Raw genomic sequence first — 19,127 nt, forward strand, 5'->3', positions numbered from 1 at the left:
ATATTTTTTTAAACATATATCTGTTCGCATTTAGCTGAGACACCCTGCATGTGAATACTTCTTTTTAGTCCAAAGTGGCACCTTTGACATTGCTTCTTACAGATGTACAGCCTGTACGGCATACGACGCGGAATTTGGCGAGCAGCAACGAGCAATGTTCTCCGCCTTTCCATCGGATCTGCCGTCCAAATGGCTGCCATGATCAAGTACAAAGCTGTCTTCAGAGTTCCCAACGGTGATGCTAGGGATGAGCTGATCACCGTCGTGACCGCATCAGTGGCGTCCAGCGCCACAAGCGCCCCTGTTATCTCAGCGTTAGACATGATCAAGTCCAGGATGTACCTGCAGCCAGTCGACAACCGTGGCCGCGGTGTGTATTACGACGGCATTCTGAACTGCGCTCGAAAAATCTACAGCCTGGACGGCATGCTGGGCTTTCTACGAGGCTGGAATGTCGCTTTCACCTACACACTTCTCTACTCGTCCATAACGCTCGTGTCATGGGAAGAGATGAAGAAGCTCCGCAAGCATCCCACTCACCGTCGCATGAGCCTCGAGACGTATATGTATTATTGAAACCTTTTTGGAACCATAAATTCATTGTTGCGTGTATAAAGATAGTTACTGAAAACTGTGAGAAGAGGCAGTCTCTATTCGCATTTAATGAACACGTGCGCAAGCCGATGACTTGTCTTGGCGTTGTCCTAAGGACTAACGACCAGGACGTTTTCCGATCCCAAAGGCCACGTCCGGGAAGTCTACCCAGCTGAAACTCAAAATGAACGTTGCGAAGGATATCCTAAGAATGGCGTGTTTCATATGCGAGTGGACTTAAAAATCCTGTAAAAATTTGCCTCATAACGTCACAACACGGAATTCCCGACAGGGGGGAATCACTCCGGCAAATTGAAAAAGCTCAGCCAAATGATATCTCTCCTGACCCCCTCGTTCGGTGTACCATTTCCATGTTCTCCTAGTTCCAATCTCCATACTCCCCTCTGGCGTGTTTCCGAAAAGGACTCTATTCCCACGTAAGCGACGCCACAGTGGTCGATCAATGGCACCAGAATCTCCACACATCCCGAGAAAGCAGAAAGGAAATGACAAGCCGTAAGTGCAACTCTGCAAGCCGTAAGCGCAAAATTGCAAAGGTGGTTCAAAACGTGCAGTCAACACTGCTGTAAAGTCGACTTCCCACCAGCAATATTGAACGATTAGAAAATGTTTCGCTAAATTTAGAGAAAGAGAAACAAGCAGTCTAGCAACACCGAGCGTTTCCTAAAGTTGGCTTCCCCGCAACGCATATAGGAGTTACGTAAAGCCGACTTGCAGAAGGGTTATTTCACATGCGCAGGAGACTGCCTCTCCTTCGTAACTTGTATCCTACCACCAAATTGCCGGTGTTCTCAGCAGTGGTCAGTGGGCGGGCATGCTACCAACTGTTCCACCGATGCAGCAAATGAAAAGTCTGAGGAGATGACAGCAGTACTGTCATGACGATGTCAGCGACGTTTGAAAAGCGCGCGCCCAAGAGAAGAGACGACCGAAGAGGAGTTCAGAGTCACGTGGGGCATCGTGCATCATCACCTACAGACGAAAATAATCCAGTCCAATCCAATCCAAGTCCGAACCGTCACAGATTTTGAGTAGTAGCAGTTTTGAGTTGCATGGGGTAAATTTTTCGACGCCCATGGAAGTCCACCAAACGATAATAGGTGATCCCGTGGAGCCGTCAGTGAGGATTTTCATCAATGTTGAAACTGAGCTATTTTCTACTGATCTGCTCTTTCCGTGTGGCGTTCCGATCAACGGCTTGGTGTCCCTGGTCGTCGGAAATTTCACGCAGGAACGTCTCCATGATTTCGAAAAGCCCAACAACGAACCTATTTCGACGACGACGCGTCGAATCTCGAAACAGAAGCTGATCATCAACGCTGACTATTCAAATGGGACACCACTCTGCATTCCGAAACCGTGCGACACAGAATACAGTGTGGAGGCATTTTGGCAGTATGTAGCCCCAAAGGACGGCACTGTAACATTAAGTGCTCGACATTTGAAAAAAGTAGATGACGACTCACCCATTTGCAGTGACAACGACGATGTGGTGTCAGCAGAGCCAGAGTTAACTATCGACAGTTCCGACCCCCAGAAGTCTATCAACGCGGACGATCTTCAGGAGCAGCCTCAAATACGAGCAAGCTTCATAACTTCAGATGTATCAGACACCGAGTCTGTACAACTAGAGGAAGATTCTGACGGGAACGAAAAGCTACCTAACCAAAAGAAACGTCGTCGTCGAAGGTTGCTTCAGGACAATCTCTACGTTTGTGCATTGTGCGAGAAAGGATTTGAATCTAGAACGTTGTGCAGAAAACATGTCTGGCAACATCTTCCGCAAGTACAGGATACCGTGAAATGCCCAAATTGTGGTAACGACTTTAAAGCTTCCATGATACGCGACAAACACGAAGGGATCTGCGCAGACTGCCAGAACAATCGGCACCGCTGTAGTGTCTGTTCGAAAGGTTTTCCCCTGGTGGTGTCCCTCGAAAAGCACATGCGTACACATAGCGATCACATATACGTGTACTGCTGCGAGTACTGCGGATGGATGTCAATGTCACAGTTTTTCTACATGCTTCACATCAAGAACCGTCATAAAGACGAAAGCGAGGCACCCAGTGTCAACGTGGCAGGAGCTGATACTGGCACGAGCCGTTCGTGTACGATGTGCTCGTTTCTTGGAGCTTCCGACCTCTCGTTGAGCAAACATTTCAGGGAAGAGCACGAGGGAGCCAACCTCTTCCCTTGCACTTTCTGCTCGCTCATCTTTGCGGAAGAAAGTGCCTGCGAGAAGCACAAACGGGACAGTCACCGCATACTCCTCGAGGCGAGGGACTCGAAAGTATACTACATCTGCCAGGTCTGCGGAAAAGAGATCACTTCGTCTCTAGCCACCTACAGCAAGCACATCAGTTCGCACGAGAACGCGGTCCAGTATCCGAATCACAACCCCCACGAAAAGAACTTCCTCTGTTCAGAGTGCGGCATCCGCCTCAAGTCGAGCAAGAACCTGCGCCAGCACATGGTGACGCACCAAGAGCGCGTGGGAGTCCAATGTCCGCAGTGCAACGGAACGTACCTCAGTGCTTCCCTCTTGCAGAGGCACATCGATCGGGTACACAACCCGAGGCTGCGCGCGTGTCGCTACTGTTCCATGAAGTTCACGGAAACCACCTTCTACAAGAAACACCTGTTTCGTGCCCACCAGCCACAGTTGACAGAGAAGGAGCGCAGATTCATATCGAACCTCAAGAAGTACACCTGCGGGTCCTGCCCATACACAACCTTTTGTCGTAAGTCCTGGAAAAAACATGAATCGTACCACATGGGGCTTCGCGCATTCGCCTGCAGCGAGTGCCCAAAGAGGTTCTCCCTCAAGCTGAACCTGGACCAACACTACGCATCCGCTCATCTTCGCCAAGGTGGACGGTGCAAGTTCTGCCGACGTTACTTCCTCAACGACGAGTCCTTACAGAATCACCTGACGATGCACGTGGACAACACAGGTCACATCTGCAAGTACTGCAAGAAACTGTTCGAGTCTGAAGAGAAGCTCAGCCGCCATGTCATGTCATGCCCGTTCCAGATGCCGCATGGCAATTACGACTGCGAGACCTGTGGAAAGGTGTTTTCACTGCCCAAGAGTCTGAGCATGCACAAGAGAACTGCGCACAGGATCCAGATCCTCAACACGAAAGAGACCCCGTGCGAAGCCTGTGGCATGACGTTCAAGTTTGTCGGGAGCCTCGAGGCTCACAAGATCTGCCAGCACGGAGGAGACGGCCAGGTTTTCTCGTGCACGTACTGCGACAAGGAGAGTACGACGGAAGTGGAGCTCGCGGACCACATGCGGATGCACTTCAACGAGAAGGCGTACCGATGCAAGTACTGCGGGAGAGAGTTTGCACTCTGCGGGAGCATGAAAGCGCACGAGGCGCGCCACAGGAAGGAGCGCAAGTTTCCGTGTTCGGCCTGCGCGGAGGAGTTTACGACCCAGTCCAAGCTAAAGGAGCATTTCCAGGCTTTGCACAGTGTGGTGCACGTGGAATCGGTCGACGACATCAACGTGTTACCATTGGGTGAAAGTGAGAATGTCACGTGGGAGATAGTGACTTGATGTTTCTCTGAACACCCTAGTCTGGAAAGGTCACGTTCCATAGCATCGTTATTGCATTCTGGCTCTTAAGTGAAGACTACAGCAAAAAACGAAATGTCCTTGAGTAATTTCATGTTGTAAAATGAGCATTAACATTTAACGTACCAAAAGCGGCACAGACTGATAACGTACTTCGAACCACACCCCCTGCTGACTGATCCACGCTCTGAAACGACGGAACACTCCGAGTGGTCTACTGGCCCTATTCTGGGACTAGCGACCGGGACATTCTCGTAATATTTTAACGCGCTCGTTGTTTGTGCTTTCAATGCCATTTCAAGCTAATTCTTTCTCTCTCTTTTCTGTAGTAGTAGCCACATAATAGTAGGTCCATTATTTTCGAAGGAAAAGTGCTGCACCAGTTCCTAAGTACATCCTATGACGAAAAGAATGTGAAACTTGCATATTTGGGAACCTGATGGAGCTTATCGTGTAGTCCGTGCTCGCATTTCCTTACATCGGAAATATAGTATCTCATCAGGGTGTCTACCAACCTGGAAAACAGAATTATCCCGGGATTTTGATGTGACTGGAAAAGTAAGGGAATTTGCCAAAAAGGCAGATGAAGTTGGGGAAAAGCGTCGTCACGATGCACAGTGAATCACGAGTGCTGATAAGTGGTTGCGTGGCCACGCTGCAGCAACGCTACAGGGACGACAATCTCGGAAGTAGAAAAGGACGGCAGTTTTACTAATTTCTCAATAAATGATCTGTTTTACGAAGGATCTGTACGAAAATGTAGCAGCAGGCACCAAGTTCCCTGTTGTTTTGGTCAGTGAAAGGTCCACTTGAAATAGCCAGTGAAAACCTGGAAAAGTCAGGGAATCTTAAGGCTTAATAGACAAAAAAAAAAGCTTGGATGAAGGCAGGGGTGGATTTACCCTGGGCATATGGGAGAGGGGGCAGTTTCTTTGTTGAAGCATATGTAGTGGGAGAGAGTAAAATCTAATGTATAAACTGATATTTTTGGAGAAGTGACTCCTCCCCCCTCGGGTCCGCGGCCGGACCCGATAACTCATAACTGTCGCTCTAGAGCAGTTTAGAGCCTGCAGTTGGGGTACAGCCCTCACCACTAAGCATGGATTACATCCACTGAATTATTGCTTACCATCCTTTTTTATTTCTGGTAAATTATAAATAAATACGTAGTGTTTCTTGTACGTAACTGAAAATTTATCTTATTTCGACACTGTACTAAAAACAAGCTCACCAGGGGGATCCATGCTCTGGTGGCAACTTCACGACTTCACTCACAAGTCGACGTAATCCAACGTCGTCGCGTAGTGTTGTGTTTGCGTTGTCGTTCAGGTGGTGTCTCACGGAGTTTTTCTTTTTTTGCTTCATACATCGCGGCGGTTATATTTTGGCGATTGTCTACATTGTACACAGCATTCTCCCAAGGGCTACGTCCAGGAAATGTCCACTTCCAGGGGTAGCAAAAAAAGAGTAGCCGAAACCACCGACGATGTTTTCAAGCGAACCATCAAAATCTACGTTAACGTTCCAACAGCGTCGTTCTCTACCGACTTACTGTTTCCTTGTGGTGTTCCCACGGGTGGGACTGTGTCTTTAGTAGTTGGCGACTTTTCAAAACTTAATGAAAACTCGCATTGTGAAAAGATCCCGGTAGCGCCTTTCGTACTGAAGCAGAAAGTGGTTATTAACACCCCCAACGCGGACGGAAAACCTTTGTGCATACCCAAACCGTGCGATGCGACTTGGAGCCTAGAATCCTTCTGGAAGTGTCTGACACCAACTGAAGGCACCGTCACTCTAAGTGCTCAACATTTAGGAATTGACGACCATTGTGAATCGCCGCGCGTTGATGCTGATGGTGACAAGTTCTTATCGTGTTCCCGTGACCCACTGAGTGAAGATGACACGCAAGGTGCTTATGATGGTTATGAAACAGAGGACGAGGAACAAGTCGATAATAACTCCGAGTTGGGGGCGCCACGTTCTACTACAAAGAGGAACTGCGACGAGTTAACGGAAGACCAAGAAGGTGTGACAATTTTTAGGAAGAAAGTCAGAGCTGACACGTTACTCTCGGATGTGTCAAGCGGCGAATCGGAATGTTCTGCCGCAGAAGACAACACCGACGAATCAGAAAGAAGTGCGCACAATGAATTAGGTCGTGTTAGCGAGCCCAAAGAAACAAATTTTGTTTGTGGTCTGTGTGACATGGGATTTGCTAGTAGGAGTTCGTGCCAGCAGCATGTGTGGAGCCACGTACCCGTCGTCGAAAAAGCTTACGAATGCTCCAGCTGCAGTTCGACTTTCACCACTGCCTTCACCCTCGACAGGCACGAGAGAACGTGTCACGTTGAGAAAATCCTTCACCCCTGCGCAACGTGCAACGAGGTCTTCGACACTCCCCGCGACCTCGAGAAGCATTCTTGGATCCACAGATCCAGTATTACGGTGTACTGCTGCGAGTATTGCGGATGGCAGTTCATGTTGAAGATGCACTACGACCTGCACATAACCCACAACCACAAGGCCGAAGTAGAAGCATCCGACGCGAATGCCCAAACGGTCCAGTACGGAGCAGAAGCAAATCCGGACATCCAGATATTCCCCTGTAAGCTGTGTTCCCTCATCTTCCAGTCGGAAGAGCAACGTGAGAAGCACAGAGAGAGCAAGCACAAGGTCAGGCTGATCACTCGAGAAACGCGACAGTTCTACGTGTGTCCCGTGTGTTCGAAACACATCTCAGCGTCCTTCTACGTGTTCAACAAGCACATGGCGTTGCACCGGTGTCCCGAGCGGATCCCAAATCCCAAGTTCCGCTGCTCCGAGTGCGGAACGCAGCTGCTCACTCTCGGAGGATACCGCGGCCACATGGCAAAACATAAGGAGACCGAACCCCACCGCTGCAAACAATGTCCGCGAACTTTCCGCACGGCGTTTTACCTCCGCAAGCACACGGAAAATGTGCACGCGACGGATCTCAAGTACATCTGCCGCTTCTGCCCTCGCAAGTTTGTAAATGAAAAGAAGTTACGACTTCATCTTGCCGTGCTCCACGAGAATGTCTTGAATGACGACGAACGTCTGTCTATTTCATCCCTCAAGGTCTACCCGTGCGATCATTGCTCTTTCACAACATACAGTCAGAAGGTGATCAAGAACCATATTTCGGGACACACCGGAGAGTACCCTTTCCACTGCAGCGAGTGTAAGAAGGGGTACTCGTACAAGTACCAACTCACGCAGCACATGGCCATGACGCACATGTCCGAGGGAGGAAAGTGCGAGGACTGCGGACGTGTCTTTTACAACGACGCTTCCTTCCAACGCCACAAGGACGTCCACTCGAGCAACGCTGGATTTCCGTGCAAACACTGCAAGAAGGTCTACGAGTCGGAAGGGCTCCGTCGACGGCACGTCACCGACAACCACGAGGGCGAACCGGGGTCGCACGCCTGCGACGTCTGCGGAAAAGCGTTCGACCTGGCGACCAGCCTGAGGCTGCACAAGAGGTCCGCGCACCAGAGCAGGATGGCCAAACGCCCCAGCCGCCGTTTCAGTGCGGGACTCATTTGCGATGTGTGCGGGGTCGACTTCAAGTTTGTGGGAAGCTTGGAAGCCCACAAGGTCGTCAAGCACAACACCGCTGAGGGTCGGGACATAATTTGTCCTTACTGCGAAAGAAAGAGCAGTTCCCAGTTGGCCTTATCGCTGCACATGCGGATTCATTTCAACGAGAAACCTTTCAAGTGCAAATATTGTCAGAAAGAGTTCACGTTGCACGCGTCGTGTAAGTCCCACGAGCAGCGACACGAAAGGAAGAAGAAATTTGTGTGTCCGCATTGCGAGTGCGAGTTTTTCTTCGAGTCTAAATTAAGGCGCCACCTGATGGCCTTCCACAGCGCTCTGTACGACGAGCAAGTGGCTGTCGTCCTGGGCCACACGATCCAAGACGAGGAGTCGTCCCAAGAAGCCGTAAGTGAAGACGAAGAAAATGAAGAACCGCAAGAAATTGAGATTGCGCAAGCGGTTGAGTGGATCACGGCGGACTTGTAGCGAAGGATTGCGACCGTTTGATCCGGCGTGCACTCTACAACGACGATATTGATGAGTCACTCGACTAAAAACGAGGAAAAAAAGAGGACACGCGCGATAAGTCTAAGAGTCCATTGCCATCGATTTGTAGCGGATGGCTACGAGTATTTTTACTTTACGCGGTACGTGGGAAGATGTTCCGAATGTTACAGCCTTCTCCGTTATCCCCAGAATGTCGCGGGAGTATGTGCCATTTTTCTTCCTTATGCCCACGTTGATGCGACTCATTGTGCTTTCTACAGTGGCTTTGATACCTTTTGAGTAAGATACACGACTACACAATGGGCACGACGTTACTGGTGCGGAGATGCTTCTCTGGGTGCAAAGCTGAAAGTACTATGTATTGCATGAACCACCGATGAGCATTCGTGCGTTCCGCAACGTGTTCGCAACCAACTTATGACCCGAGAGCGCGTGTCACGCGGAAGAACGTTCCTCTTACTTCTCTGTCTTCTTGTCCTCCACATTTGCCCAACCAATTAACGTTAGAAGAATTGTGCGCGGTCTTACATTGCAAACAATGAGTGATGCCACACTGATCGCTCTACGGATTAAAGGTACTGTAAAGCTGCAGACAGAAAGGCCATGTTGATGGCGATGTTTAACAACTAGTTGCTTTTAAACCCAGCAAAACAAGTTGTACATGTGACAGGGAATGTTAAATGTTTTTAATTTGCTAGTAAAATCGCGGTAAAACAGCTCGGAGAAACATCTGGCGGGAAATAATTCCCAATTTGTCAATCAACAGTGACGTACGTTCCCGACTGGCTCGCTGCTCATGATGACGATGTAGCCAACTTCTTTTGTTTTAGGCCCAATGTTACGCGCATGCAGTGTGAGTTTCGCCACCATAATTGACAAGCAATGTCTCGGTGGCGGCGACTTCTGCACAGTGTTGCGCGTGGTTTTAAATTGTAATTTCTAAAAAAAACTACGAGGCCATTGTGCCAGAAATTGGGACGTAAGAGTACTGAAGGCTCAAATGGTTGAACAGATAAATCTCCAGAGATTGCAGCTCTACTGCTTCATGGTACCTTTAATGTTGCCTGGGTTCTTTAATGGAGCCGTGAAACTGCCTCCCCAATAAATTTCTCGCTTTCGGCTGTGACAGATTGTGCAACAAATCACATACACTCAAGAACGATGGTCATAACTGACATTACACGGGTGGACATTGATAAGTGAACGAATGAAGTTGATTTCAGTCCGTGACATGCAGAGTAGTGCCACGCTATGCCAACAACTTGTCAGTGGGAAATGAGATCTGCGTGAGACTGACACCAGGAGATTGCACCTCCAATGTCATGCCGCACTGCTCGTGTCTGGTTTTGTAAATAAAATTGCAGAGTGACGAGACATTCATGCAAGTGACGCGTGTTCCAATATTAAGAATGGCAGGCAGTTCAGTATAAATAGGATCAAATGTGTAGAAATTACGGGGTCGTAGCGTACGAGGATATTTGAAACAGGAAGCGAGACGTTAAGTGTCACTGCAAGATTAGACTTATGGCGTATCTGTGATCTATACAAGGATTGCGCTGCACATGCGGATGACTTACATTTCTGTGAACAACAGTGAGCAAACATGAAACCTAAACGTGTCCATAATTTAAAAAATGGTACTTCTTACAAAGTGAATGCTCTAGTGAAAGCTACGTAACAAAATTATTTCAGATGCCAAATTGTTATCTGTCTCAGCACTGTGCAGGGCTGGGAAAAGATTTCCATGTCTGATACCCCCTAGTAAAAGCTAGTGCAGGTCACAATTTCTGTAATTGTTTCAGCTATGATAAGTAGGCTTCTTTTCAAGTTTGCGAGGGAATTGCATTTTATTTCCAGTAGTGGTTGTAATACTAATCATTCCCATTTGAGGGCACCCAGGCTGTGGGTACGTGATCAGATAATTACTTACTTACCCTCCGTTTACCTTTATTTGTTAGTTCAAAATCCAAGTGTGAGCACACATCCTTGATACTTTGAGCATCAACTTACACGTAGTACAGCTGGATGTGTACTACATAAATTGCATGGAACAAAGAGCTGAGCAATGAAGTATTCAACCTTGGAGCAAAAAGCGATTGAATCTTCTCGGTTACTTCTTTGTGAGTTGATCAAAGAAAGGTACGACAAATCCAAATACTGTTTCGGGATCTGCTTCTGCGGACACCTGTGAAGACAGTAATATTTGGGAAGGGGAACAATGGGATAACTGATTAGCCTCAAGCTTGTGCATGAGACAGATTACTGTAAACACATAAATGTAACCTTAGAGCGTAGATGGTGAACAAAACGTTGGTTTGTAGTCTTTCGTAAAAAAAGAGAAAGAATCCCGAGATTAAGGAACATGGAAACAAGTTCTCAAACGGCTCAGACCTTGTTCATCTGTGTTCTTTCTACGTTAAAGGGACTATCGCATCCGGGAACATATGCATGAGTCCTATACGGTAATGTTCGTCACCGCCACAGTCAACTTGGTCGAGCTTCTCATCCGAAGAGAGCTTTTTGAAGGTTCCCATTCCCTCTAGGTCCATTCCTTTTTGCCTGCACCTCCATTCACGGAGTGCAGCCCTCTCGCATTCTTTTTGCTATAGACCTCGCACGCATTAAAGAACTGGTACAGCACTTTTCTTTTGAAAAGAATGGACCTTCTGCAGCTAACACCATGATGACGCAAGCCAGGCACACGAATGGGAGCGCAGCCTCCGAGGTCGTCTGCTTCGCATTTCAATATACTAAGTGAAAAACCCTCGGTAAATACGACGACTTTCGCTCACCAGTGTGAGTTCTGCAGTAACCATGTTGCGTGGAGCACGATGTTCCGTTCCCTGCAGTACGAAGTGAACACGTCCGACGCTAACCAGGTACAACATTTCGCAAGCCGATCACGGGAGCAGACGCCACAGACGCCGTCCACCAGTATTCCAGCCACTGTTGCCAACCTATCTTCGCATTTTTTCAGCGGATTGCACGCAAAATTTCCCCAGATCTCCCTAGACCGCAAGTGCCTCCGACGGCCAGTGACGGCGTCGAGAACAAGTACGGGTAAATGATATCACCTAAGCACAACCTTTTCCTGTGGTGACAAGCCAGTGAGAAGATTGTATTTGCATCGTGACTCAAGATTTCATAACGATTTCCCTCCGACAACAAACAAACATGAGATACCAAGGTCGAGTCGGTGGGAGGCGGCAAGCGGAGAGTAGAACAAAACCGTGGTCCCCTGTACCAGGGATTTCCCTACACCCCCCTCATGGGGGGGGGGGGTACACCCTCCCTGCATTTTTGCAACACCCCCCCTGAAATTTCTCAGGTGACTCCACCCAGCTCGGCCACCAACACTTTCTGGTAGTGAGTCCGGCGCAGCGCATTACATCCTGTGATGTCAAACTTGGGCTGTAGGACCACAGTCATGCAAATGATGCAGGCTGCTCACATATGTTTTTATGCCCTTCGGCAAAATATTACGTAATCCCACCAAATCTTAGGGAGGTGTTTCCAGGTTTTGGGGAGTGTTAGGGGGCGTAGGGGCTCTGGATAATCACTGGCACGAAGTGATATCAGCGATCAGACCAAGTCTTTCTGTGGTTGCGTTTTTCCTTTGCCTGAGCTAGGGAAAATTGTTTTTCGTTAAACTTTCGGTACAAGTGTCACGGCAGTAAAATCCCCTTGATTTCAAACGAATTTTTTTATTTTCCGCGGGGAGACTTCACAAACGTAGATACCCTGCCCCGCCTGTCTGTCGGTCGGTCGCCATGACGGCCGCCTTTCAAGGTCCCTCCAGCCACTTCCTGATTGGACTCGTCCGGCGCTCACTCATTGGCCTTGTCCGCGTGACGTTTCCAGAGAGGGAATACCGGAACATGTGTTACGTCAAACTGCACAGGAACAACGCCACCGATTCGTGTCGGATTCTCGGGCGTTATTATCGGTGATGAATGCGGAGTAACATGGATGGTACTATAGTTTCAGAATGGACGGTTGCGATAGTCCCCTTAAGCGCCTTTCTAGTCTCGGGGAACCAGAGCGCTTGTTTTCCCATTATGCCTTCAGTTCATTTATTGGCCTTCCCGTTTGCCTTGACACTGGTTTATGGCACAATAAGGGGTAGTGACAGCATACAGGGTGTTTCACATAACGTGAAAATGTATAAAGAAATCTACTTGTCTGAAACTTGCGGGCTCAAAGCTATTTGTCTTTGCTGAAATCTTCTTATAATAGATGTAGAAGAAATCAAGCGGACTAGAGCCGTCGACACAGACTGTTCTTCTTCTAGTTATGGTAAACCTGCATTTCGGCCGAGTGGAATAATAAATGCGTGAAAAACAGCACCGCAAATCCTGACTATAACTTGGCACCGGCGAGAAGGTCACGTACTTTCGAGAACCAATGAATCAATGGTATGCTTCGCTGGATCATAAGCTACGGAACAGGGGTTTCCTTACACTCCATGAAATGTCTCAGACTGTCCATACAGTACAGTTGGGCTACACACAAACATGTACCCCCACTGAGGGGCTACAGAAGCAACGTACCTTTGTGAGCCTATCACTGTACTTGTCGATGACCGGCTTGGATTCATTGTGGAAAGTGGCAATGCGTTTCTTGATTGTCTCAGCATTGTCGTCAACGCGGCCGCTGGTTTTCCCCCGCTCCAGGAGCCGACCCACCATCGTTTCGTCCGCCACTTCGAAGTAAACTAAATTGCTACATTGGCACACCTGGTAACGAAAAGAAAACGCGGATAAAACCTCAAGTTCAATCACGAAAGCGGGTGAACCACATTTTCAACATTGGACACGTTTGCCATGTTGGCTCAGGAGGGAAGGCGCCTATGGTGTGTGCCGTGGGGGAGGGGACACCCCATTTGTCAAACCTAATCTGACCTAACTAAAGAAAGCTAACCTAATGTATATGATCCAACGCTTCATCTTTCACAAGATGGCGGCGTGTTCAATGTTCAATATATGAGATTACCGAAAGACGGGGGATGTAGTTTGTAAAAATATCAAAATGCTTTCGAAAAGAAGTTCAGGATGGTTGTAAGGTGACACAGACAAAATGTTTCCGAACAGTGGAGAGAGTGATGTTTCTGAAAGAGCTTGCCGTTGTTGGCCTCACAGGGGTGAGCAACGTCACAATTAACGCTCCGGGGGAATGTGCGTTCTAAGCTGACTTCTAATGATACTGTGCCGACATATGTCCGACAGAGTCTAAGAAAAAGCCAGGAAAAACCCCGGGGAAAACCCCAGATACCGGAACACTGGCCCAGGGGTGCGTACTTCGATGGAAGCTTCAAATCTTTAAGTATTTTACTTTTTTTTAACACTAATCCAGTCGAAATAATTCTTGAACAGCATCATATAAACGCCATAAGAGAAGAACACATATTTTTGCTACTGTTGAAAGGATCAGGTGAAGCCTTGACGAGTTTTGGTCTCGTGAGGAGGCTCCAACCGTTGGTCTCCTAGCAACGGCGACGTTATATAATAATAATGGTACACGTAAGGTTTATCTGCGCAGTGTGGCGACAACGGCGACGTTGGTACATGTCGAGCAGTCTAGAATGCATCATGGAGTGGCCAATGAAAAGTACGGAAAACATGATGTACCAGGGTCCCGGTGCGAACCGAAAACCGGAAAAACGTTATTTTTGGGCGAACCAGAACGGAATGAAGACCGAAACAAAATTTTATGATCCAGAGGGAAACCGAAAATATGTTTTCTGTTTCCGTTTCAAATGGAATACATGGTATCCGTCGGTGCTTGGGTAGGAAACTCCAGAAACCTCACATTACAACAATGTGCCAGAGCAGAAGACGGGCATTGACATAATAGGACCACGACCATCTTATACCATTATAGACCATTATAGAGATGGTCGTGAATAGGACAGTCTAACCTCTCTCTTCATTTCTCTCTCTGCTGGAAAGAATAGGATTACCTTCCCTGCAATCAATTCTTCATACACCGTGTGAAACTGAACCGGTTCGAACAGGTTTCGAACCGTTAATATTTTACTCGGCAGCTGAATTGAAACTGTTTTCTTTGAACCGAAACGAATTCCGCGGAACGAAAGATCTTAACCGTTCGACACTAGATGTACCTCTTTTTCAAACTTTTCCGCTTGATCCACATTTCTGGGGTACCCATCAATCAGGAATCCCTTCGACGCTGGCAGGTTTTTCAAGATGGCCTCTTTGAGAAGTAAGAGCATCGTTTCCTTGGCAAATGAAAAGAAATCAAATGAATCCATCTCATAATTATTAGACATACGTCATTTCATTTATGATTGCAGTAAGCTATCAAATTATGGCAGTCGTCGGAAAAGCCGGACAGCGATGTAATTTGAAGCTCCGATTGCCTTAGGCGGCACCTTGAGGCCTGTGTCTGTTTGAACCTCAGAATCCTTATACTTTCCATCCCAAAGAAACTTACGAGAGGCGCTAATTCTCCCCTCTTCATGATCTCATTGAGTTCGTTGCCCCGCTCTGTTCCTGAGGTGACTTCCAGTCGTAGAAGGTCCCCGGATGAGATATGCGTGAAGCCGTATTTCTTCACTATCTTTTCGCACTGGGTTCCTTTGCCCGATCCGGGTCCACCTGTGAGGAGAGGGGAGGAGGGAAATGACATTAATTTACAAAAATGGGCGCACCTGCTACCGTGACGTATAAGAGAGCGCCGCGATAGGTTATCACTTATATCACCCTTTCTCATTCGCTCTTTCAAAGAAAGCTTTTATTGCTTTTGTGCCACAGCCAAAAATACTCATATATTATAAGCAAGAAAAGTAGCCGAAACTCCTTGGCTACACGTAGAATATGCTTTCATTTTTCACTGTTTACACTTTACTTTTTTTTAATTGGCCACATGGATTACATTGCTGCAAGTCACACAGACGTATAAAAATGAAGGCGTGCACTGTGCTTCAACCGTTTTCTTGTTGTTGTTTTTCTCTCTCTCTCTCTCTTGATATGTTTAGAATATGTTGTATTTCAAAAAGCAGCGAAGAGAAATGCCCAAAAATGTATAATATCTGTTGGCACGTGCTCTTTTCCGCCTGAAATTTTCCTAGCCTGTTATAACGGAAGATTACTACCGGAACACCACACTGGATGGTGATCTTGGATCAGACAGGACATCTTGCATAATCAGAGTATAGCACAGCACACCAGAGCGGACTGATGGTTTCTGTACATGTAGTTACAAAGTATGCCATCTGGTTCAGTTCATATTCACGGGTTAGCACTTAACCAAGTAGGACTATGACTTGAAAGCATTTGCCAAGAATGCTAGATAAAGTTTTTCTAAAAAAAGGAATAGCGACTCAACAGTGAAATGCGAAGTAATACAACATTAAATTGGCAATGTACTTGATGAGCACTTGAAGTACTAATGATGCCAAATACTCGGTTCTCTACTTTAAGTACAGCCTTGCCCCTCACTGGATCTAAGGACAAATTTAGTTTTTCGGGTCGTGCACTTTATGCGTGTAGTCCCGTAGCCGTAAAATAGGTGTCGCTCATGCACTTACCGAATACGAAAACGACAGGCACATCAACCTTTAATGGTTCTCCCATTTCACTCGTTGAACCGTTCTGGAAGTAAAGCGTGAAATTTTCAAGTGGAAACACACAAGATTGAAATAAGGCCGTAGCCGGGCAAGATTTGCTGCAAATGCAGTCTTCTGGAGCCTTCCTCCTTCCACGCGCAATTTTGGCAACCGGGTGACGATGGTGGCAGACAACGAAATTCCACCTCGCGCTATAAACAGGACGCAAGTTCAAAATAGCGCGCTGCTTGTATGAGATAGAAAGACATCCAAGGAACTATACGAGAAACAATCGTTTCCGATTGCATTTGTCGTCGGGGCAAAAAAGAAACAAAGTAGTCGAAGCTTTTTGTTAATTAATTACTTTCTAGCACCACTAGGAAGCAGTTGAGCATGACGAACAGATGGACAACACGATGTTGTCATATGATAGCACAGCACGCGGTAACATTGGAACCCCTCAGATGATGCTCTTTTTAAATTTGTATTTCGCACTTCCCATGCGGCATTCCACAGTATATAACCTATCCGGTGGATTAATTCCATTGAATCATTTTCTTCTTCGTTTCTCTCCCAGTTCTCCCTGTGTAGCAAACGACATTCATCTAAACCAATCAGCGGGCGTAACGACCCGGGTAGCTAGTTGTGGGCATTGCCACCGCCATTTTTAAAATTGAATTCTACGATATTTATGCATCTGTCGAATGAATCACTTAGTGTAGTACATTTTAATAGGCAGGTGAACGGCTCGACATAAGGAAAGAGCGGTGATTCAAGTGCCTTAAATGTTGTCAGCCCCCCCCCCCCCCCCCTTAGCTGTCTTACGATACTGTCTGAAGATTCACCTTGTCCAACGCAGTGATAAGACGTTAGCAACGTGCCAGCATCCACCTCCACTTTCCACCTCGCTCAATGTTAACGCCGCGTGCGACTTTAACTGTAAAGCAATCTTTTCCTATAGCTACCGCGGTTTAGGTGAAGCCGACTTACAGAGCGGCGACGTCCACCTTTAGAAATACTGCGAAATCCTTGGGAAGAATCAAGACGTTAGCCAGACCGCGCTCAGCTCGGAGTCAAGATTGGGTCAGGAGTTTTAGTCTGAAGGACTGTACGAAAACCTCACGATATGGATCGGCAACGTCATTTCAAAGGAATAAGACGATTGGCTAATCCTGGTTTCGGAACAGTTATGGTGAACACCTTCTGATACACGTGTCTCGAAACACGTGTCATATCTTGCAAAATCACTACGTGGATTTTGTTCCGTTCGTTTATGAATAATTTTCCCGACGCCATATCTTTCTGCGGTTTGCTCGTGCAATCATTGTTCTTTTTGGATCCATTTGATTGGTGCGAAGGCTGATCATAAAGGTCACGAAACACGTTCTGGTATAAGAAAATGTATCGACTGGAACGACATAACGTAAATAAGACGATGAAGGAGAAAAGAATGCGTGCTCTTTTGTTCTCCACGTGCTTATTTGCCCTTAATTTCGTCCTTGGGGGAGGCGTTGGGCTTCGCAAAGGGGGTGTATTTACTGACGAAATATTGTGCAATCTCACAATATTTTAGGGGGTCTCCTCCAGATTTTGGGGGTGTTATGGTGGTGGTGGGGGGTCTGGATAAGTCACTGCACAGTCTTATGCTCGACGCGTTGCTAGTATGCTCCACCATTCACACGTAGGGTTCTTAGTTTTCGGGTTAAACCCGATTTTTCACGATAGTTCCCGCCCCCGAACAAAATTTCAAGAGTTCTGGTAAAACCCGATATCTACCCTAAATCCTCGCGGTCAATTTGTCGTTCTCGGTAAACTGTCGGAAAAGTGAATCATAATATCAGCAAAGAGAGCTATTTGTGACTATCTATTTGTCCTCCGTTTATGATCCCCTCCTGCAGGAGTCAAACACGAGCTTTTGTGGAGCTCGGGTAAGTGTTTGAATACCGCGGCCATTCATTATCCTAGTTCCCTCCCGAATTTGAAAACTCATAAAACCCGAAAACGAAGAACCCTATTCACACGGCACACACCAGCACGCAACTACTCTGGGTTAATGCAGACGACTGTGATGCAAATATACGATGTTCTTTATATAGTCGCGCGCCTATGACAACAGCGCACATTTTGGAGCCCTTATGTGTCATGCAGAAGCACTTACCTTACGGTATTCTGTCAGATATGCGATAAATGTCCCAATTACGAGTGATTTCAAGCTTAAATTATAGCACCGATAATGAAAACCGGCGCGCCCTTTGCGGAGCGTTGAAGGAGAATGTTTACAATACTAGCGCCATCTGTTGGGGATATAAGTAACGATTCATGCATGGCCCATGGCGTGGCGCTCTGAACTCTACTTTCGAAAAGGTCTTGGCGCGGAGCGCGTTTTAGGAAAACGCATTTAGAAGATTATGTTTCCAACAATTAAAATAAAAAAGGTAAATTATATCCCTTTTTCGAACGAGGAAGCGTGTACAAGTGAGATGTCGAGTGGATCAGCCATTCCGGACCACGACCATCTCTATAATTTTGCGCTTAGCGCCGATGCTAAAGTCTTCGGCCTTGAAATGCCGAGAACACGCTGTTGAGTAGTCTGTCGGAGGTCATGGTTCATTATTCGTTCTTTCAGAGAGAGATGCGTAAAACGTACTCAGCTATTAGATAGAACTATTTATGGTACACACTGCCATTCGTAAACTACATAGTATATGAAATGAAACAATCGCAATGCAGTTACTTGGGTCAGGACCCCGCGATATATTTCCAGCTACTTCTCCCGTAAGGCAGCATTTGAGAGGAACTCGTGAAAGGAAATGCTTGGGTCCGACACTGCTTTTTTCGGCTTGCAAAGCGGGACGGTGCAGGACATCATCACTTCTCACGTCTGACAAACCATGCACTGGAGACAAATAGCGCTCACCGTGTGAAAACCAGCCAAGACCAAACGCGAATAACGGCAGCGACGGTATCCGCATGGCATGCATCGTCTGCCGAGGGGCCCGTACTCAGCGCTACAAACGTGCGGAGGCCGCTTGGCGAAACTAAATCAGCGGCGCTGGGGCTAGGTGAGAGTGTTATGGCCGTGTATTATAGAGATGGTCGTGTTCCGGACACAAAGCATAGCTTGAAAAATGCTGTCACGTGCTTTGTTAGGACGGTCACAGTGAAAAATAATTCAATTAACTTTGCAGCCGGCGATTTACAATTTAATTTTTACAGGCAGCACTTTCGTTGCCACGTCGTTTCTGTCTTTTCTTCTGTCGTGTGGCCTCTGGTACACCTCGTAACGTA

At 47.2% G+C, this 19,127-nt stretch overlaps 4 protein-coding genes across 7 annotated transcripts in view; 2 read left to right on the forward strand and 2 right to left on the reverse strand.

Annotated features, from left to right (window-relative positions):
- Nucleotides 1-576, forward strand: part of LOC135369100 (solute carrier family 25 member 35-like) — a 2,875-nt gene extending 2,299 nt beyond the window's left edge. Inside the window, exon 3 of the mRNA XM_064602763.1 lies at nucleotides 103-576. Within this exon, the coding sequence (XP_064458833.1) occupies nucleotides 103-576 (474 nt within the window). The remainder of the gene's footprint in view (nucleotides 1-102) is intronic.
- The window catches only part of LOC135369059 (O-acyltransferase like protein-like), a 25,618-nt gene extending 14,397 nt beyond the window's left edge, over nucleotides 1-11,221 (reverse strand). Inside the window, exon 1 of one of the 4 annotated variants that reach the window (XM_064602696.1) lies at nucleotides 11,065-11,221. In XM_064602696.1, the coding sequence (XP_064458766.1) occupies nucleotides 11,065-11,160 (96 nt within the window). In that variant the 5' untranslated portion in view covers nucleotides 11,161-11,221. Of the gene's footprint in view, nucleotides 1-4,716; nucleotides 4,834-11,064 lie in introns of those variants that run through there. The other 3 variants (XM_064602692.1, XM_064602695.1, XM_064602693.1) reach the window with 3 other exon arrangements.
- On the forward strand, nucleotides 1,605-4,944 carry LOC135369058 (zinc finger protein 16-like). Its single transcript, XM_064602690.1, has one exon. It carries the CDS (start codon nucleotides 1,691-1,693, stop codon nucleotides 4,181-4,183), a length of 2,493 nt encoding a protein of 830 aa, XP_064458760.1. The 5' UTR covers nucleotides 1,605-1,690; the 3' UTR covers nucleotides 4,184-4,944.
- Nucleotides 10,101-18,118, reverse strand: LOC135369061 (adenylate kinase isoenzyme 1-like). The gene is made up of 6 exons (XM_064602700.1): nucleotides 17,998-18,118; nucleotides 15,822-15,885; nucleotides 14,726-14,889; nucleotides 14,394-14,510; nucleotides 12,823-13,008; nucleotides 10,101-10,457 (listed from the first exon to the last, which is right to left on the reverse strand). The coding sequence occupies exons 2-6, from the start codon at nucleotides 15,865-15,867 to the stop codon at nucleotides 10,383-10,385; spliced, it is 588 nt and encodes a 195-aa protein (XP_064458770.1). The 5' UTR covers nucleotides 15,868-15,885; nucleotides 17,998-18,118; the 3' UTR covers nucleotides 10,101-10,382.
- Nucleotides 18,119-19,127: the final 1,009 nt, after the last annotated feature.

Source organism: Ornithodoros turicata, chromosome 9 (assembly GCF_037126465.1).
Source record: "Ornithodoros turicata isolate Travis chromosome 9, ASM3712646v1, whole genome shotgun sequence".
Lineage (NCBI taxonomy): Eukaryota > Metazoa > Arthropoda > Arachnida > Ixodida > Argasidae > Ornithodoros > Ornithodoros turicata.

Excerpts from the sequence above, each read along its gene's own strand:
- LOC135369061 (XM_064602700.1), bottom strand. The coding sequence starts at position 15,867 with ATGGGAGAACCATTAAAGGTTGATGTGCCTGTCGTTTTCGTATTCG. Across the intron at positions 14,511-14,725 it reads GGGGAGAATTAGCGCCTCTC|GAAACGATGCTCTTACTTCT; the intron begins GTAAGTTTCTTT and ends TCATTTGCCAAG. Across the intron at positions 13,009-14,393 it reads CGGAAAAGTTTGAAAAAGAG|GTGTGCCAATGTAGCAATTT; the intron begins GTACATCTAGTG and ends TTTCGTTACCAG.
- LOC135369058 (XM_064602690.1), top strand. The coding sequence starts at position 1,691 with ATGGAAGTCCACCAAACGATAATAGGTGATCCCGTGGAGCCGTCAGTG.